At 37.1% G+C, this 17,500-nt stretch overlaps 1 protein-coding gene across 1 annotated transcript; it reads right to left on the bottom strand.

Annotated features, from left to right (window-relative positions):
• Nucleotides 1-1,655: 1,655 nt before the first annotated feature.
• On the bottom strand, nucleotides 1,656-6,351 carry LOC109182527 (nudC domain-containing protein 2). Its single transcript, XM_019332665.1, has 6 exons — nucleotides 6,236-6,351; nucleotides 5,025-5,139; nucleotides 4,792-4,940; nucleotides 4,628-4,676; nucleotides 4,034-4,176; nucleotides 1,656-1,943 (listed from the first exon to the last, which is right to left on the bottom strand). The coding sequence occupies exons 2-6, from the start codon at nucleotides 5,071-5,073 to the stop codon at nucleotides 1,857-1,859; spliced, it is 477 nt and encodes a 158-aa protein (XP_019188210.1). The 5' UTR covers nucleotides 5,074-5,139; nucleotides 6,236-6,351; the 3' UTR covers nucleotides 1,656-1,856.
• Between the last annotated feature and the right edge of the window lie 11,149 nt (nucleotides 6,352-17,500).

Here is a 17,500-nt window from a genome sequence, read left to right as displayed (position 1 = left end):
AAGTTTAAAAAAATACTTAACAAGTAGGTTTTAAATAAACTCAAAATATGACTTACTTTGAAACTTTTTTTTTTTTTTTTTCCTGAAAATCACTTTGAAACCTTTTTAATTGCATACATATTAAACAAGCTTTTAAAAAGACTTATGACAGGCCAGGCTAATTATAGACTTAGACTTAAGCCTAACAAAAAGCCTACATAAAGGCTCAGGTTCATACCCTAGATTTTCGTAACAAGCCCAAGTCTAATTTCTTAAAACTCGAGTTGGCTCGACCTATTTCCATCCATAATTGTTTTAGAAGTCAATAGATTGAGGCATTAGTAAGTGCTTGATGGTACATTTAAGGAATGCTTGGCAATGCATATCAAAGTTGAAAATCAATGAAAGGGAATGAATTATTCCGTAGATCAGATCTAAAAATACACAATTTACGTATTAAATGTTCATAATTTAAATACTAAATATTCATAATTCAAATTGTGAACATTCAATATATAAATTGTGTATTTTGAAGTCAAGTTCGCCCTGCAAAGTGGACCCAGTTCATAATATAACTACTAGGATGCATTCGCTGAGGAAAAAGGAATTATGCATGAGATTCCGAATCAAGAATTTCAAATCTGGGTCGCGTAAAAGGGAAAATCTACTTTCTTTTTGGCGTTATTGTTTTTAATAACGCCTAAGGGTTTGACGTTATAGCTTTTCCATTTATTTTGTTGAAGTAGTGGAGTAAATACGTTAGGTTACCGTATTTACTCCATCTTCCCATCTACCAACATTTACTGCACCCTCTACCAAGCAAAGAAAAATATCTGCGAAAATTCCCTCCTCGGCGCACAACATAATTCCCTGAATCACCACACAGACGAGACGAAGAAGAGAGATTTCTTTGATTGTGATCTAGGTCTCTGCAATTGAAGGTGAAGACACTGGCATTGAGATTACTTCAAAATCGGACGCCGAAGAACCAGTGACCAACAGTCCATAAATAAATCGAATTCTACGGATCAGAAAGATGCAAATGCACGAATGCTTGTTGTATTCTAATTATTTTTTTCTATATAAACCAATATTGCCTAAAGGAATGGCGTCATTGGAATAGCGCTAAAGCAAAAGAAGTTATTCCTTTCTTTGTATCCCAGCACAAAAATCTCGCTATTTGGGATCCCAAAAAAAATTCCTCTTCGACCAGGGAATGATTCTAACTGGTGATGCACCGTCAAGCAAGTTCCAGTGAAGAAGATTTGGGCTTCTTTTGGGTTTCTTATATTGCCAAACGCCCCCACCAATTAATAGTAAAATCAAAATAATTACTTTTAAAAATAAATATTATTCATCAATATAATTATCACATGATATAAAGATTTAATATTAAAATGAGCTCTCACAATAAATGTTTTTGAATAATTTTCTCCTGACTAATCTGCAATTGAAAGTTATACCAATATAACTGCAACTCCAATACAGATTGTAAATACTAAATAATAATATTATAAACACATTCAACTTGAAGAGTTCACCCACCTAAGCATATTACAAAGAAACTAACAACAATTTCAACCATCCAAACAATTCAGGCTATGAAGTGCAGTTGATTAACCAATGCAGGAATATGTACTTCAAAACTATCCTTGGTGGTCACCAAATTGACTTGATTTCATGGCACATAGTTTTAGTTTTATTTCACACACACATTAAATTGTTATATACATACACCACATTCAATTCCAACAACTTATTTTTCATCGTGTTTACCTAACAATTGCACAAATCCAGTTTTGACATGACATCCACTAGAGACTGCAGTAAGCCGAGACTCAGAGATGAATCAGAGTGAAGATACATTACTTTCAAAGTTAAGTAGATCGGATCCCACCCATGAAGGACTTTGGATCAGGGCAATTGCCATTGAACTGTGCTTGTGAAAAATCAAAGCCAGGATTCTGCAAAAGGGAGCATCTTATCACCAGAACCAAAGAGACACCAAGTATAATTGCAAGGGACTCAGTATAGACTTCATTGCACCACAATTGAAGATACATTACTTTCAAGTTACTAAATTTAATCTCTATGTAGTTCATTAAGTAACTCTTCAGAGTACAAGGTTAAAACTACATAAAACAATTGAGCGCTAGCGAACAAAATCTATTTTTCATCAAATACTCATGTAATATATATATATATATATATATATATATATATATATATATATATATATATATATATATATATATATATATACAAATATATATAGGGACGCACTCAGGTGCGAATAAGTGCCCAGGAGGGAATATGCGAACGAATTAGGGCGTGACACGTGTCCAGGTCTAATAAATTAAAAAAAATGCGGTGGCATTTTCGTAAATAATTGAACATCGAAGTGCAAGTAAAATCACTTACAAGTGCACCTACTTTCACCGATAAGTGCATGTAATTTTGCCTTGTTAAAATTCCCTTCCCGCAACCACTCATTCACCTAGTTGCACCTACTTATAACTATAGATGCACCTACTTTCACCTATAAGTGCATGTAATTTTGTCTTGTTAACATTCACTTCCCGCACTCATTCATTCACCTGGGTGCACCTACTTATAACTATACGTGCACCTACTTATAACTATAGGTGCAACTACTTATAACTATAGGTGCACCTAGTTTCACCTATAAGTGCATGTAATTTTGTCTTGTTAACATTCACTTCCCGCAACCATTCATTCACCTGGGTGCACCTACTTATAACTATAGGTGCAACTACTTATACCTATAGGTGCAACTACTTATAACTATTGATGCAAGTACTTATAACTATAGGTGCACTTCTTATTGATGCTCATTGTAAATTTTACTTGCACATTTTACTTGCACTTCGATATTCAATTATTTACGAAAATGTCACCGCGTTTTTTTAATCCATTAGATCTGGACACGTGTCGCGCGCTGATAGGTTCGCATATTCCTTCCTGGGCACTTCATTCGAACCTGAGTGCTATATATATATATATATATATATATATATATATATATATATATATATATATATAGGGAAGGGTTCATGTGAGGGTATAGCTTCCCGTGCGGTTAAATTTGAGTCGTTGATCAAATCTAAATCAACGGCTCAAAACAATGAAAATTAAAAAAAAAAAAAAAAAACGCGTGTCTGGAAGAAAGCCACACACCTTTAAGTGTTAGATCTTAAGCACCACGCACATTAAGCACAAACCCACGCACATTAAGCACAAACCCACGCACATTAAGTACAAAACCCACGCACATTAAGCACAATCTCACGCACATTAAGCACAAAACCCACGCACTTTAAGTATTAACTCACAGACTTTAAGTTTCAACAATTACTGACATTAATCCCTAACCTCACACACATTAAGCACAAACCCTACGCAAATTAAGCACAAACTCCACTCACATTAAGAACAAATCTCATGCACCTTAAACACAAAAGCCCACACTTTAAGTTTTACCAACTACTCACATTAAGCACAACCCCACGCACATTAAGCACAAAACTCACGCACCTTATGCACAAGACTCACGCATCTTATATACAAAACTAACGCACATTAATTACAGAACCGCTCACATTAATTTTGACCGTAGATTCAAAAATTACAAAATTACCACCGCGTTTTTGTTTAAAATTTTGGTAATCCTGGACGTTGATTTAAGCGAGATGAATGGCCCAGATTAAACTGCACAACCGCACCTGAGCACTCTAACCGCACCAGAACCTAATTCTATATATATATATATATATATATATATATATATATATATATATCAATAATCCATCCCATATTTATCTGTTTAAAAGGAACATAGAAATAATTCTATTCTATTTCTAAGGTGTTTCATGTTTATGCTGGTTTCATTTATTGTTTAAGGTATATTACTATTGACTCTGAGGCAGCATAATCCTTTACAAAGTCTGGAAACCTCGTATAATCAAACATGCAATCACAGACACAAGCAACACTAAGAAGAGCAACTTGCAACTGGAGTAGAGCAAACATGTACCTCTTCTTGGAACCTTTGAAGCATGAGGCGCTTCTGTTCAAGGTCTGTGGTGTATGGATCCAACTGACCTTGACCCATGATAGGAGAAGACCATGTCTGACCTTTATCCCTCTTCTGAAGGGTTACGTGCAGTATATCATCCTCTGCAGCATATAATTTTTGGTTATCATACATAAAAAGTACTCATTCAATCATAAGTTGGTTAAACCTAGTTTGTCATTCTCAGCCATGATTGCCCCAAAATTTGCACTTCTATACAAATAATAACCATTTCATCAATATGACTTGTTTGTAAAAGGAGTACACCTCAATCAGTTGGAACAATATCAACTTGGGCTACTTTAAACACAAACTTCAAACTTCTCTTTAACACTTTTGATACCTCCAGAGAAGCCCCATTTATTTACCAAACAAAAAGTTTTGCTTTTTATCAACAGGATCATTAATTTCACAAAGAAAACACATCACACAGGTCAAATCTTCCATGGATTACACAAAATTCTACATAATTCCTTTTGCAACAGCTTTTCAAGTTTCAACGATGCATATGGACAAAAATGATGTTCTTTTGCTCTCAAATCATAGAATCATTACCTAAAGTCCAGAATGAGCAGTCTGTCTTCACATGATTGGTAAGGTCATGCTGTAAACCCCATAAAAAGGCGTATAAAATATAGTCAGATGATATGAATGCTCACGAAAATTAAAGCTCTATCCACTTGAAAAAGGAAGTAGAGGCAGAGTAGCATAAAACCAACATTGAGGTAAGGAGGGTTGCCTTTAATCCCAACTTCCAAATGTTTGGACTCGATTTTACAATAGAATAGCTTTTTGGGAACATTTTCCGGGAGATTGATATAAATATTCAACTCTTCAAGCGTTTGGTCCCATTCAAAGACCTTCTGACCTGATAATCAATCATGAAACTGTAACAAACTTTTACAAAATTATGGACATAATAATGTTAATGCATATATGATAGAGAGAGTACCATTGTGGATGAAGCTATGGTGCTTCTCAGGGGCCAATTTTTCAGCCATTTCTTGAAGGTCTGGAGCTTTAATCTTACAATTTTCCTATTTCCCAGGATAGTTTGATTCCAATGTCTTCAAAGTTTTCAAAATAGAACCAAATCACATTCTAGACTTTATTTAATATTTTAATCAATTATATACTCCATAATGAAATGGAAACAACAATTGGTATCCCATCCCTCACCTCAAGTGGGACGAGAGTACAAAAAAGTATAACCAACATTAGTCTACAACTTGAAGCAATTGTGAAAGGCACAGAATGATGAAAGCATAATTCTTCATAGTTTCTATGTGAACATAAAAAGGAGTAGCTATATTTAACTTGAAAATGGGAGAAATCCTGCTTGACAGACTAAATAACCATTGACTATGTCAACTAAGAAAAACTATGGTCAAATCAGGGAAAGAACAACTCGAATTAATGTGTCATGACCATTTTCTTGATTAAGAAAATTACAATACGAAGAAGGATTAAAGTAATTTACAAAGTGATTCTCTCATCGATGCACTTACAATTAAAACAAACTTGATATGCAACTAAATACTATGAAATTAAAAAAATAATATAGATTCATCATTGCTGATTAGCTATTATATGCAACTAAATACTATAAAACCAATATTGCTATCTCAAAATTAAAATTTAGAGCTCTTTCGGAGTTAATTTATAACAATTTAGCACTCTAAACACCAATTGTACCAAAACACAACAAGGTTATAAATTCATTCCTCAGTATGCATATAAAAGGGCAAATCTTACTCTATGAAGAACCATACTAAACACTTTTCAGTATAATCCAAACTACAATGGTATACAATCAATACACTACTGGTGATAGAGTCACCATAGCCACTACAATTAAAAATAGCAATAATAATACATAAATAAAAAGTCAAAATCTTTACCAGTATTATACCCAAGCAGTATCACTGAATGCACACCTAGTAGCTAAACCAATTTTCCTATTTACTGAGAATTAGGATAATTCGAATCTACCCATTTCATGAAAAGCAATAATGAAACCAAGCATTCTCTTTTTGTTTGGAAAATAAATACTCCGTATATAGACACCTGATATACCCACCCCCTCCCACCACACACACTCAGAAATTCAACAATACATTATATAAACTATAAACAAATTCGAAGGAGAAGGTGGAGGAGTACCTTCGTCTGTTCGCAGAGGCTTCGATGCGGCGGAGCAGGCAGCCGGCGGCCGATCTCGGGTGAGTCTGGTTCAGCGAGGTGCGCAGCGGCGAGTAAGTTTGGGAGAGGGAGTTAGGGACTTAGGGTTAGGGAATAGGGATACTGATGTTGATTAGGATTTAAGAATTTTGGCCACCTATTAAATTAAATTAAAGTATATACGGTGGTGGTTTAAACAATCGCCGTCTATTAAGTGAAGTAAGTATATATTAGAAGGCGCTTATTTAAAGATCGCATTCTATTAAGTGACGTTGAAAGGGAAGAGATTTTTTGTGAAGTATATGAGAAGGAAGTCAAAACTTAATTTGTATTGAAGGGTGAAATAGACTTATGTACTAACATTGATGGTTCATCTAGAACCTTGAATTAGTGTAGAGGGTATATCGGATGGTTGATAAGTGTACGACATCAACTAGTCTCTCATATCCATCCTCCATGTGTCCCATGCATGCTGGAATGGTCGATTACCAACCTATAACTAACCTTGCTAGTCATGCGCTAGCCGGAAGGGTCGATTACCAACCCCTCTCAATAATAGGGGCGTCGTCGAAGTGCCCGGGGGTGCACCACCCCGCCCGGCCCAAAAATGGAGGATAAATATTAGATGTCGTATTTTAATATAAAAGAGTTGGTGTGGTTTGGTGGGTTAAGCCTTGCATGTTAATTATCTTAGAGGTCTCAAGTTTGACCTTTGTTGGTAGCATCTTAATTTATTTTATAAAACCGTTGTATTTGTAGTGTTCTTAAAAACAACACACAAACAACAACGGTTATATAAAATGTAGGATAAATATTAGGTATCGTGTTGTGGCTTGGTGAGTTGAGTTTTATGTGTTATGTTAGTGGTCTTAAGTTTGACCATTGTTGGTAGTATTTTAACCTATTTTATAAAACTAAGACAACGGTTTTCAACATACCAAAGACACCGGTTAAATTTAACCGTTGTCTTAAATAAAAAAGAACGTGCAACAACAACGGTTTTCTAAAACGGTTGTCTTTGTAGTGTTGTGTATTCAACTGCTATTAAATACAACACAAAAATGACAACAGTTAAATAAAACCGTTGTCTTATAAAAATAATAATGCACAAAGACAATGCTTTTTTATAACCGTTGTCTTTGTAGTGTTGTGTATTCAAGTACGCTTAAAGACAAACATACCAAAGACAACGGTTAAATAAAACCGTTGTCTTAAAAAATAAAGAACGTGCAACGACAACGGTTTTATAAAATCATTGTCTTTGTAGCGTTGTGTATTCAAGTGTTATTAAAGACAACACACAAATAACAACGGTTAAATAAAACTGTTGTCTTTTAAAAAATAATAATGCTCAAAGACAACGGTTTTAAACCGTTGACTTTGTAGTGTTGTGTATTCAAGTATGCTTAAAGACAACGGTAAAATAAAACCGTTGTTTTAAAAATATAAAGAACGTGCAACGACAACCGTTGTTGTTGTAGTGTTGTGTACTCAAATACTATTAAAGACAACACACAAATGACAACGGTTAAATAAAACCGTTGTCTTTAAAAAATAATAATGCGCAAAGACAACGGTTTAAAAAACCGTTGTCTTTGTAGTGTTGTTTATTCAAGTACACTTAAAGACAACATATTAAAGACAATGGTTAAATAAAACCGTTGTCTTAAAAAAATAAAACGCGCATAGACAACGGTTTATAAAAACCGTTGTCGTTGTAGTGTTGTCTTTTCTCAAATTGCACAAATACAACACACTTATAACAACGATTAAGTAAAAATCGTTGTCTTTGACAAAAGTGTTGCGTCAAAGACAACGATTTTGGACCAAACTGTTGTCTTTTATACAAAAGACAACACTTTTGTTAAAAACTGTTGTCTTTCTAGTGTTGTCTATGTGTATTTTTCTTGTAGTGTATATTAGATTGATAATAAAGAAAGGATAAAATCAGGGAATGAGTATCCCAGAAACGAGAATTAGATTGAGAGCCTGCAGCTTTAGTTAGCGTATGAACTAACAAGTTTACTAATCTCTTAATAAAATGACAAGCAAAAGATTGAAAAGAGGACATAGTACTGAAATAGTGACTAATAATGTATCCAATATGGGAGATGTCCACTTGTTTTTTATTCAAAGCAAATACCGTATTCACACAATCTGACTCAAGCTTTATTATGGTTGTGCCTCGGTCTTTTAACCAAGAAAGAACTTCTTTATAGGTCATGACTTTTGCTATATATATGTTCATAATTTACATACTAAATGTTCACAATTTATCTTTAAAAATTTATAATTTGTATACTACGAACACACAATGTTAACATATATGTAATTGATGATTACCTTGTTTTGTATTCACAAGTTCTTTTCAAATACTGCAGTCACAGAATATTAACATATTAGGATTTGATGACTCTGTATTGTATTCACAAATTATTTTCTACAGTTGTTATGTGTTTTGACTTGAAAACATAATTTATATAATTATATTCTAGAAATTTACAATTCTAATACTAAAAATACACAATTTATACGTCGTTTAAAACCACGATTCACATTGCAAGATGGACACTGATCCATGATATAACAAGTTAACAACTCCAACTTTGGCATGTCAGCCGGGCAATAATTTCTAGGAAATAATGCATCATGCATATATGGGCCATAAAAGTGTGACCCTGCCCCCTTGCTGTCATCTACATATTCTTTGTACAATTGTATGTAAATTACGGGATAGTACTAATTAAATACAATCAAACAATTTAGAATATATTTTTCAGATAGAATACATACATACAATATATATGTGTCATTAATTTTTCAGATAGAATACATACATACAATATATATGTGTCATTAATACTTCCTTGGACAGCAATGAATTGAAACTAAAAACAAGTTTGGTAAGTTCAATTCTATACACACACGGCATACGTCATACTCAAACGAGAACGCGAGTTAACACGTTTTTATATTAAGAAAAGTTAACACATAATCTCATTCATTCCTTTGAAGTAAATGTTAACTGATTTGAAGCGATGAGAGAAAAAAGTAATAACATTTTGATAATTTAATTATTAAATAAAAATAATGAGAAAATAAGTTCTTTTATTACAAACATATTTTATTTATTAAATGTAATTATTATTATTGTTAGTATTATTATTATTATTATTATTATTATTATTATTATTATTATTATTATTATTATTATATCGTTAAAGACATTTTAAATATTAGTATTAGCTTGCAACTAATAGTTAATTGTAACAAATATTTCTCAACATATCAATATTATGAATGCCCACAGGAAAAGAAGACCATTAAAGTCTTTTCCTATAATGCAAAACAACGTTACCCACTTTTATTTGAGTACGTTAACCCTACCATGCCTTTACCTAGGCGCACGATTATAATTTTTTATTTTATTCTTTTTTTTTTTACTTACCCCAAAAGGCTAAATCCCCCCAAAGACAGAGCATGCGGGAGGATGTAAATCACGGTGACTCAATAGATTAGTAGGCAGGGCCCGACACGACAGAGCGTGCGGGAGGATGTAAATTAGTAGGCAGGCCAGGGCCAAATGCCAGTGCGGACAAGCAATCTGCCCACTTTGGACATAATTCTCATACTGCCGCCGCCAAGGTTCGAACCTTAATATCTTACCCCAAATACTGCCCACTAAACCATTGAGCTAAGCCCATGCGGGTTTTATTATTTTTTTACTTCTTTTGCTTTGAGGAGGTCAATTAAGATACTTCATATATGTTTGACATGATTTTTATTTTACAATCACATATTGTAAATACGTTTGACGAGATTTTAATTTTTATGTATTTTTGTTTAAAAAAAAACACTTCAAACGTATTTTATATACACAATTATACATTTATCGATAACAAAATGCATATGGGAAATGCTTTTGTCGTATAGAATAATACTGCATTTTCCATATGCATCTGAAGTATTTTTATTTTCAACAAAAATAAATGAAAATAATACGTCAAATGAGTTTGACATGCATGAATTTATATTTTTCAAAATTGATATCCCAAAAATATCAAACAAATTTGGTGTCACAATAAGTAGCGCCGATAACTACGTCAAAGTAAAACTTTATTTATTTATTTATTTTTTATATTTGTGTATTAGCACCATGTTTTTTTTTTTTTTTTTTTTTTTTTTTTTTTAATTTCTATTTGGAGGGAGGAGACCCCAAAGACATAGAGCTAACAGTTTACATTTGAGCGCCACATTGGGACTTGATTTAAGTCATCTAATAATAAGCTTTCTACATAGTCAGGTGGATTTGCAGGTAAATGACAAGCAATTCGAACCGTGGCTTCTAACGATTGTCTATGGCAGCCCCGACCACTATTTGCGTAGACAGTTGTTCGCTGAACTAACATACAGCTCATATAATATCCAAAGCCCCTGGCTAATTGCAGGTGACTTCAATTCGGTTACCTGCCAACAAGAGGTTAGCAATGCAGATCACTTCGCCCAATCTAGGTGTGCAGATTTCAACAACTGGATTTTTAGAGAGGGGCTTGTCGATTTAGGATACAATGGCAGTATGTTCACATGGGCAAGAGGCCTAAACTTGCCAACGTTTAAAGGCGCACGCTTGGATCGGGCTTTAGGTAACATGAACTGGAAACTCAGCTACCCCAACACCTCCGTCGAGCACTTACCAATGGTAAATTCGGACCACTCTCCGTTACTGATTAGCCTGCACACCCGGACCCAAGAAGCTAAGTCCAATTATTTTAGATTTAATCTAGCATGGTCTACTCACCCCACTTTCTTGTCTTTTATAAACTCATTCTGGAAGGAGGATCTAGACATTGTTTCCAACAATCAAGCGGTGGCCGCAGCTCTCACAGAATGGAATAAGAGAACATTTGGCAACATTTTCCAGAGGAAAAAGCATCTACTTGCCAGACTAGGAGGAGTTCAGCGCAAGCTTTGCCTTAATACCCGTTCAGATTTGATAAGGCTGGATAGGAAATTGAGAATGGAACTAGATGACACTCTATATCAAGAAGAACTAATCTGGTTCCAACGCTCAAGAGAAGACTGGATCACTTCTGGAGATCGCAATACACGCTTCTACTATGCCACGACCGCGACTAGAAACAAAAATGGAAAGATCACAGCCTTAAGAGACACTCAAGGATCATGGCTTACGCAGGAAAGTGAAGTCTCAAACCATGTCCGTGACTATTTTGTGAATTTATTTTCAGTAGAACCCAACCAAGACTTTGGGATCCCTATGTATGGTCGCTTTCCTAAGATCTCTGAAGAAGAATGGCAAAAAATCAATGCACAATTTCAGACCGATGAAGTAAGAGAAGCTCTCTTTGATATGGAACCATGCAAGGCCCCGGGCCCTGATGGCTTTTCAGCTTGTTTTTACCAGAAAGCTTGGAACATCGTTGGAAAAAGCCTAGTCAAACTGGTGCAAAACTTCTTTGATGATGGTACTCTCCCGATCGGAACAAACGACACACTCATATCACTAATCCCGAAGGTCCCAAACCCGGAAAGTATCAAACAGTTTAGACCAATTGGCCTTTGCAATGTTCATTACAAGCTGATCACTAAATGTTTAGTAGCAAGACTCAGAAACAGTTTAAAAAATCTGGTGGGGCAACACCAAACAAGCTTCGTCCCAGGAAGGTTTATTGCAGAAAATATCCTTATTTACCAGGAAGTCTTGCACTCAATGAAGAATAAAAAAGGGAAATTAGGCTGGCTAATCATGAAAATAGATTTGGAAAAAGCTTATGACAGGCTTTCGTGGAGATTCATCGACGACACTCTCTACGATATTGGATTCAACCATGCCTGGAGAAGGAATATATGGGAATGCATCTCCACTTCAAAGCTTTCAGTTCTGTGGAATAGCCAGCAAACAGAATGGTTCAAACCGGGAAGAGGAATTCGACAAGGGGATCCTCTATCTTCTATCCTATTTGTCCTGTGTATGGAAAGATTCAGCCACATCATCGAGAATTCGGTCAAATCGGGTAAATGGAAAGGTATTAAAGTTGTAAGAAATGCACCACTAATATCGCATCTCTTTTTTGCAGACGATCTCGTGTTGTTTGGGGAAGCCTCACTGGAGCAAGCCCTGGAGATGAAGAGCTGCCTAGACCTTTTTTGCGCAATCTCTGGGCAGAAAGTCAGCTTACAAAAGTCCTCTATTTTTTTCTCAGAAAATACAGCTCTGGAGGTCCAACAATCAATTACACAAGCAGTAAACATCCCAAAGGTGACTGATCTAGGCAAATATCTCGGACTTCCTTCTATTCACGGGAGGATAAAAAAAGAAACCTTTGCGGATCTGTTAGAAAAGATGCAAACAAGACTAGCTGGATGGAGGTCCAAAACATTATCCTTTGCAGGCAGACAAATTCTTGTTCAATCCGTTCTCTCATCAATTCCGTATTACGTGATGCAATCCACACTGATTCCGGTAGGCCTTATTGATAGGATGGAGAAACTGATTAGAGATTTTCTATGGGGAAGCAAAGAGGGCGAAAGGAAATGCCATTTGGTTAATTGGGATATAGTAACAAAGAATAAACAATCGGGAGGACTAGGCATTCGCAAGTTGGCACCAATGAACCTTGCGTTTTTAGCCAAGCTGGGCTGGAAGCTGTTGCAGGACGATAAAGGACTATGGTCGAAGATTTTCAAAGCTAAATACTCCATTTCGGCATCAGACTGCTCATCCTGGCGACTTAAACCAAATAGCTCCAACGCATGGAGAGGCATTGTGAAAGCTAGTTACATCCTACAGAAGGGTACTAGAAAGCATGTAAGCAATGGCGAAGGGACCCTGTTCTGGAAGGAGAAATGGATAAGTGATAGGCCCTTAGCAGAGATGGCATTGGAAGAGTTGGCACAAGGGGATCTAGAAAGAACAGTAGCAAGTTATTGGATACCGGACAGAGGCTGGAACTGGGATATTCTGAACCACCTTCTGCCCGAGGATTTACTATGCAGATTGGCGGCATTTATGATCATCGACGATCCGGAAGCAAAAGATACAATTGCGTGGTCTAGGGAGACTTCGGGCATTTTTTCAGTATCTACAGCATATGACATAGCGGTTGGTACTCCAGACTCGGTTGAACCATCTAAGTGGAACAACATTTGGAAATTGAAAGTCCCGAACCGAATCAGATCCTTCATCTGGCTAGTGACACATGGAAGAATTATGACCAATAGCAACAGAGAGATAAGAGGATTGACAACTTGCAACAAGTGTTGGAATTGCAGCGATATAATTGAGGATGTGGAACATGTACTGCGGCTCTGTCCATTCGCTGATTCTCTTTGGAAGACTGTCTGTCCAGAATCATATGAGAAAACAAAAGCACTTCCTTTCTCCAATTGGTTGGAAGCAGGCATCATAAACAAAGGTAATGGAAGAAGACCCTCTAAAGCAAGCTCACTATTCTTCGTGACATTGTGGTGGATTTGGAAATGGCGTAACGAGGCAGTATTCAGCAACACAGTTAAACCCATAGGATTCAAGATATTATGGATCCAAGCACAGATCGAAGAGATAGATAATGCATTCACTAAAGCAACAGGGAGGTTGAATACGCATGCTCCACCATCTTGGAACCACCTACGCTGGGATAAACCACAAGCCAACTTCTTCAAATTGAATGTGGATGGCTCGGTCATAGGTAATTCAAGCAAAGCAAGTTGCGGCGGATTAATCCGCGATAGCTCCGGAAACTGGCTTCAAGGATTCGCTTACAATATAGGCAACTGCACCCCGTTTGAAGCAGAATCATGGGCCATATTAAAGGGTATTCAACTAGCAGTATTCAAGGGATGTAACAATTTGATCATTGAAAGTGACTCCACGAACGCTATTAACTATATCAAAGGAAGCAATCCTCCCCGCACCGCGACTCACAACATTCTTGAAGCCTGTAAAAAAGAACTCCGACGTCTTGAGAACTGGCAGGTTACGGCAATAGCCAGGGAGCAGAACTTTGTCGCGGATCGCTTAGCATTCTTCTCCAGGAACTTCCCCCCTGGAGTTCACATTTTAGCGTCACCACCGGAAGATATTTTGAGTTTTTTAGAAGATGACATTGCTGGTTTCCCATCATGGCGCTTCATGTATAATGTACAGTAGTTCGTTCTGTCTTGTTTGGGTTTCCCCCTTCTCAATAATATAAAAAAAAAAAGTCCTCTTGGGATGTTATGGGTGCGTCTGCTGGGCGATTGCATTCCCGGGCAGTCCATATTATCTACCATTCAACAAAGTGATTGAGCTCCTGCATACAGGTCAAGAGAATATTCCGTGCTTGGTTCTTCGGGAAGGAATTGTTGTTAATGCTTGCCACTGCCTCGCTAGAATCGCTTTCAATCTGAATCTTAGGAAAACCCATAGCCGCTGCTAATTAAATTCCTTTCCATATTCCCCAAGCTTCGGCTGTTAGGGGGTGTGAGGCTCCGATATTACACATAAATCCCCTACGCCATTGGCCTGTATGGTCCCTTATAAGACCCCCACAGCTTGCTTTGCCTGATGCTAATTCCACCGCTCCGTCTACATTAATCTTAACAAAGTCCTCCGGGGGTTTGTTCCAATGAAAGATTCTTCTCTGTGATGTGGTGGTCTTGACGTGAGTGCCTTTGGCTTTCTCGAACGCAATTAACGCCTCCTGGACCTGTAATGCAATCCATTGACTCTTGGAGTATAGGTTCTTTTCGTTACCGTTGAATATGGCATCGTTCCGCCATTTCCAAATCCACCAGGCTGTTATAGCAAATACTAGCTTGTTTTTGTGGGTATTGCTGCTGCCTAGGCTGCCTTTGATTCCTTTATCCAACCAGCTGGAGAATGTATACTGTACATGTTATGAAAAAGTGGCGGGGACTATACATTTCCATACTTCTTCAGTTGCTGGACATGTTCGAATAACATGTTCTGTATCCTCAATCTGGTTTAGACATCGCCAGCATTTGTCACTGTCCGACATACCTCTCTTGAACCTGTTACTATTAGTCATGATACGGGCATGTTTCACAAGCCATAGGAAGGATTTAATGCGGTTTGGAGCCTTGATATCCCAAATATTTTCCCATTTACCTGGTTGGTGCGGAGGGGCTGTCTCCATTGCTAATTCGTAAGCAGAAGAAACTGAGAAGTCACCGTTTTCCTCATAGCTCCAGCTCAGGGTGTCAACTGCATTTGGATCTTCACAGAGTATTACTGCTGCTAGTTTGTCAAGTATTTCAGCTGGCAGAAGATGATCTAATTCATTCCACTTCCATTCAGACTCTTCTGTCCAGTAACTCGCTACAGTTCTGTTGTAATCGATTAATGGCACTGGGGAGTTAGCTTGATTGAGTAGTGGTTCTTTTAATAGCCAATTATCAGCCCAGAACCGAGTGGCCGAGCCATTCCTCACCAATTTGGAGATGCCTTTGTTCAAAAGTGGGCATGTTTTCACGATACCTTTCCATGCATTCGACATTGTAGGTTTCGGCTTCCACGTTGAAAGATCTGCTGGTGATGCTGAATACTTTACTTGCATTATTTTCGACCAGAGGCATTTATCATCATTTGCCAATCTCCAGCCGAGCTTAGCCAAAAAGGCCTTGTTCATTTCTTCAAGACTTCTTATGCCTAGACCGCCATTGGCTTTACTTCTTGTTACCACATCCCAGCTCACCATGTGGCAGTTCCTGGTATTGTCCGTGTTGCCCCAAAGGAATCTTCTTATTAATTTTTCAATGGTCGAGGTTATACCTGCTGGCAGTAAGGTGGTTTGCATAGCAAAATAGGGGATAGAAGAAAGGACTGACTGGATTAAGACATGCCTTCCGGGCAGCGAGAGGTGCTTAGATTTCCATCCTGCTAGCTTGGATTGTACTTTGTCAAGGATGTCCGAGAATGTTTCATTTGTGAGTCTGCCATGTATTGAAGGGACTCCAAGATATTTGCCCATATCTGTTACTCTCGGAATTCCTATTGCCTCCGATACTGCTTCCTGAAGATCCTGTGGTGTGTTCTTTGAAAAGAACACAGTAGACTTGTGAAAGTTGATTTTTTGGCCCGAGCAGCAACAAAATGTGTCTAAACACCTCTTCATTTCCTCGGCTTGAGCAAGGGAGGCTTCTCCGAATAGTAACATATCATCTGCAAAAAAGAGATGGCTAATTAGTGGACAATTCCTTTTAAGTTTGATGCCTTTCCAACGACCAACATTAATAGATTCATGGATTAAATGGCTAAGTCTCTCAATGCATAAAACAAAGAGTAAAGGGGAAATGGAATCTCCCTGTCTGATTCCTCGGCCGGGATTGAACCAACCACTCCGATTGTTCTCCATTCCAGGTAATTGCTAACTTGGATGTAGTTACACAAGTCATGATATTTCTAATCCATGTTTGGTTGAAGCCAATAATACTGAGGGTATTCAGGATAAATTCCCAATCGAGTCTGTCATAAGCCTTCTCTAAATCAATCTTCATTAGCATCCAGCCTGTAGCCCCTTTCTTGATTTTCATTGAATTTAGAATTTCTTGATAAACTAGGATATTGTCTATAATTTGCCTCCCTGGCACAAAGCTGGTCTGGTGGGGTCCGATTAGAACTTTGGAGCTTTCTTTCAGCCTATTTGCCATCATCTTGGTTAGCACTTTATAGGATACATTGCACAATCCAATAGGACGGAGCTGCTTGACTGTTTCCGGTTTGGAAATTTTGGGAATCAAAGTGATAAGTGTATCGTTGCTGCCTTCCGGAAGGTGGCCATTGGTGAAGAACTTGGCTGCAAATATGCACATAGATTTACCCACTATATTCCAAGATGTTTGGTAAAATCCTATAGTGAATCCATCGGGGCCAGGTGCATTGGATGCATCCATATCAAATATGGCTGCTTTGACTTCCTCGTCTCCAAAGGGCTTGTTTATTAACCTCTAGTCTTCTTCGCTCAATTCTAGGAAGCGGTCTTGAATGATGGGTTGACTTGGTATCGTTGGATCCTTAGCAAACAATTCTATAAAGTAACTAGAAATATGGTCCCTAATTTTTGCAGTATCTTCAATCCATAAGCCATTATCATCCTTTAATCTGGAGATTTTTGCAGAGTTGTTCATGATCTTTGTGGCTATGTGATAAAATTTTGTATTTCGGTCCCCGGACACTATCCATTCTTCTCTTGATCTTTGGAACCATAGTAACTCCTCTTGGAAGAGAAT

This window comes from Ipomoea nil, unplaced genomic scaffold (genome assembly GCF_001879475.1).
Source record: "Ipomoea nil cultivar Tokyo-kokei standard unplaced genomic scaffold, Asagao_1.1 scaffold1074, whole genome shotgun sequence".
In the NCBI taxonomy this organism is placed as follows: Eukaryota; Viridiplantae; Streptophyta; class Magnoliopsida; order Solanales; family Convolvulaceae; genus Ipomoea; species Ipomoea nil.
Note: the sequence above shows the minus strand (reverse complement) of the source record. Positions and strands in the feature narration are given on the sequence as shown.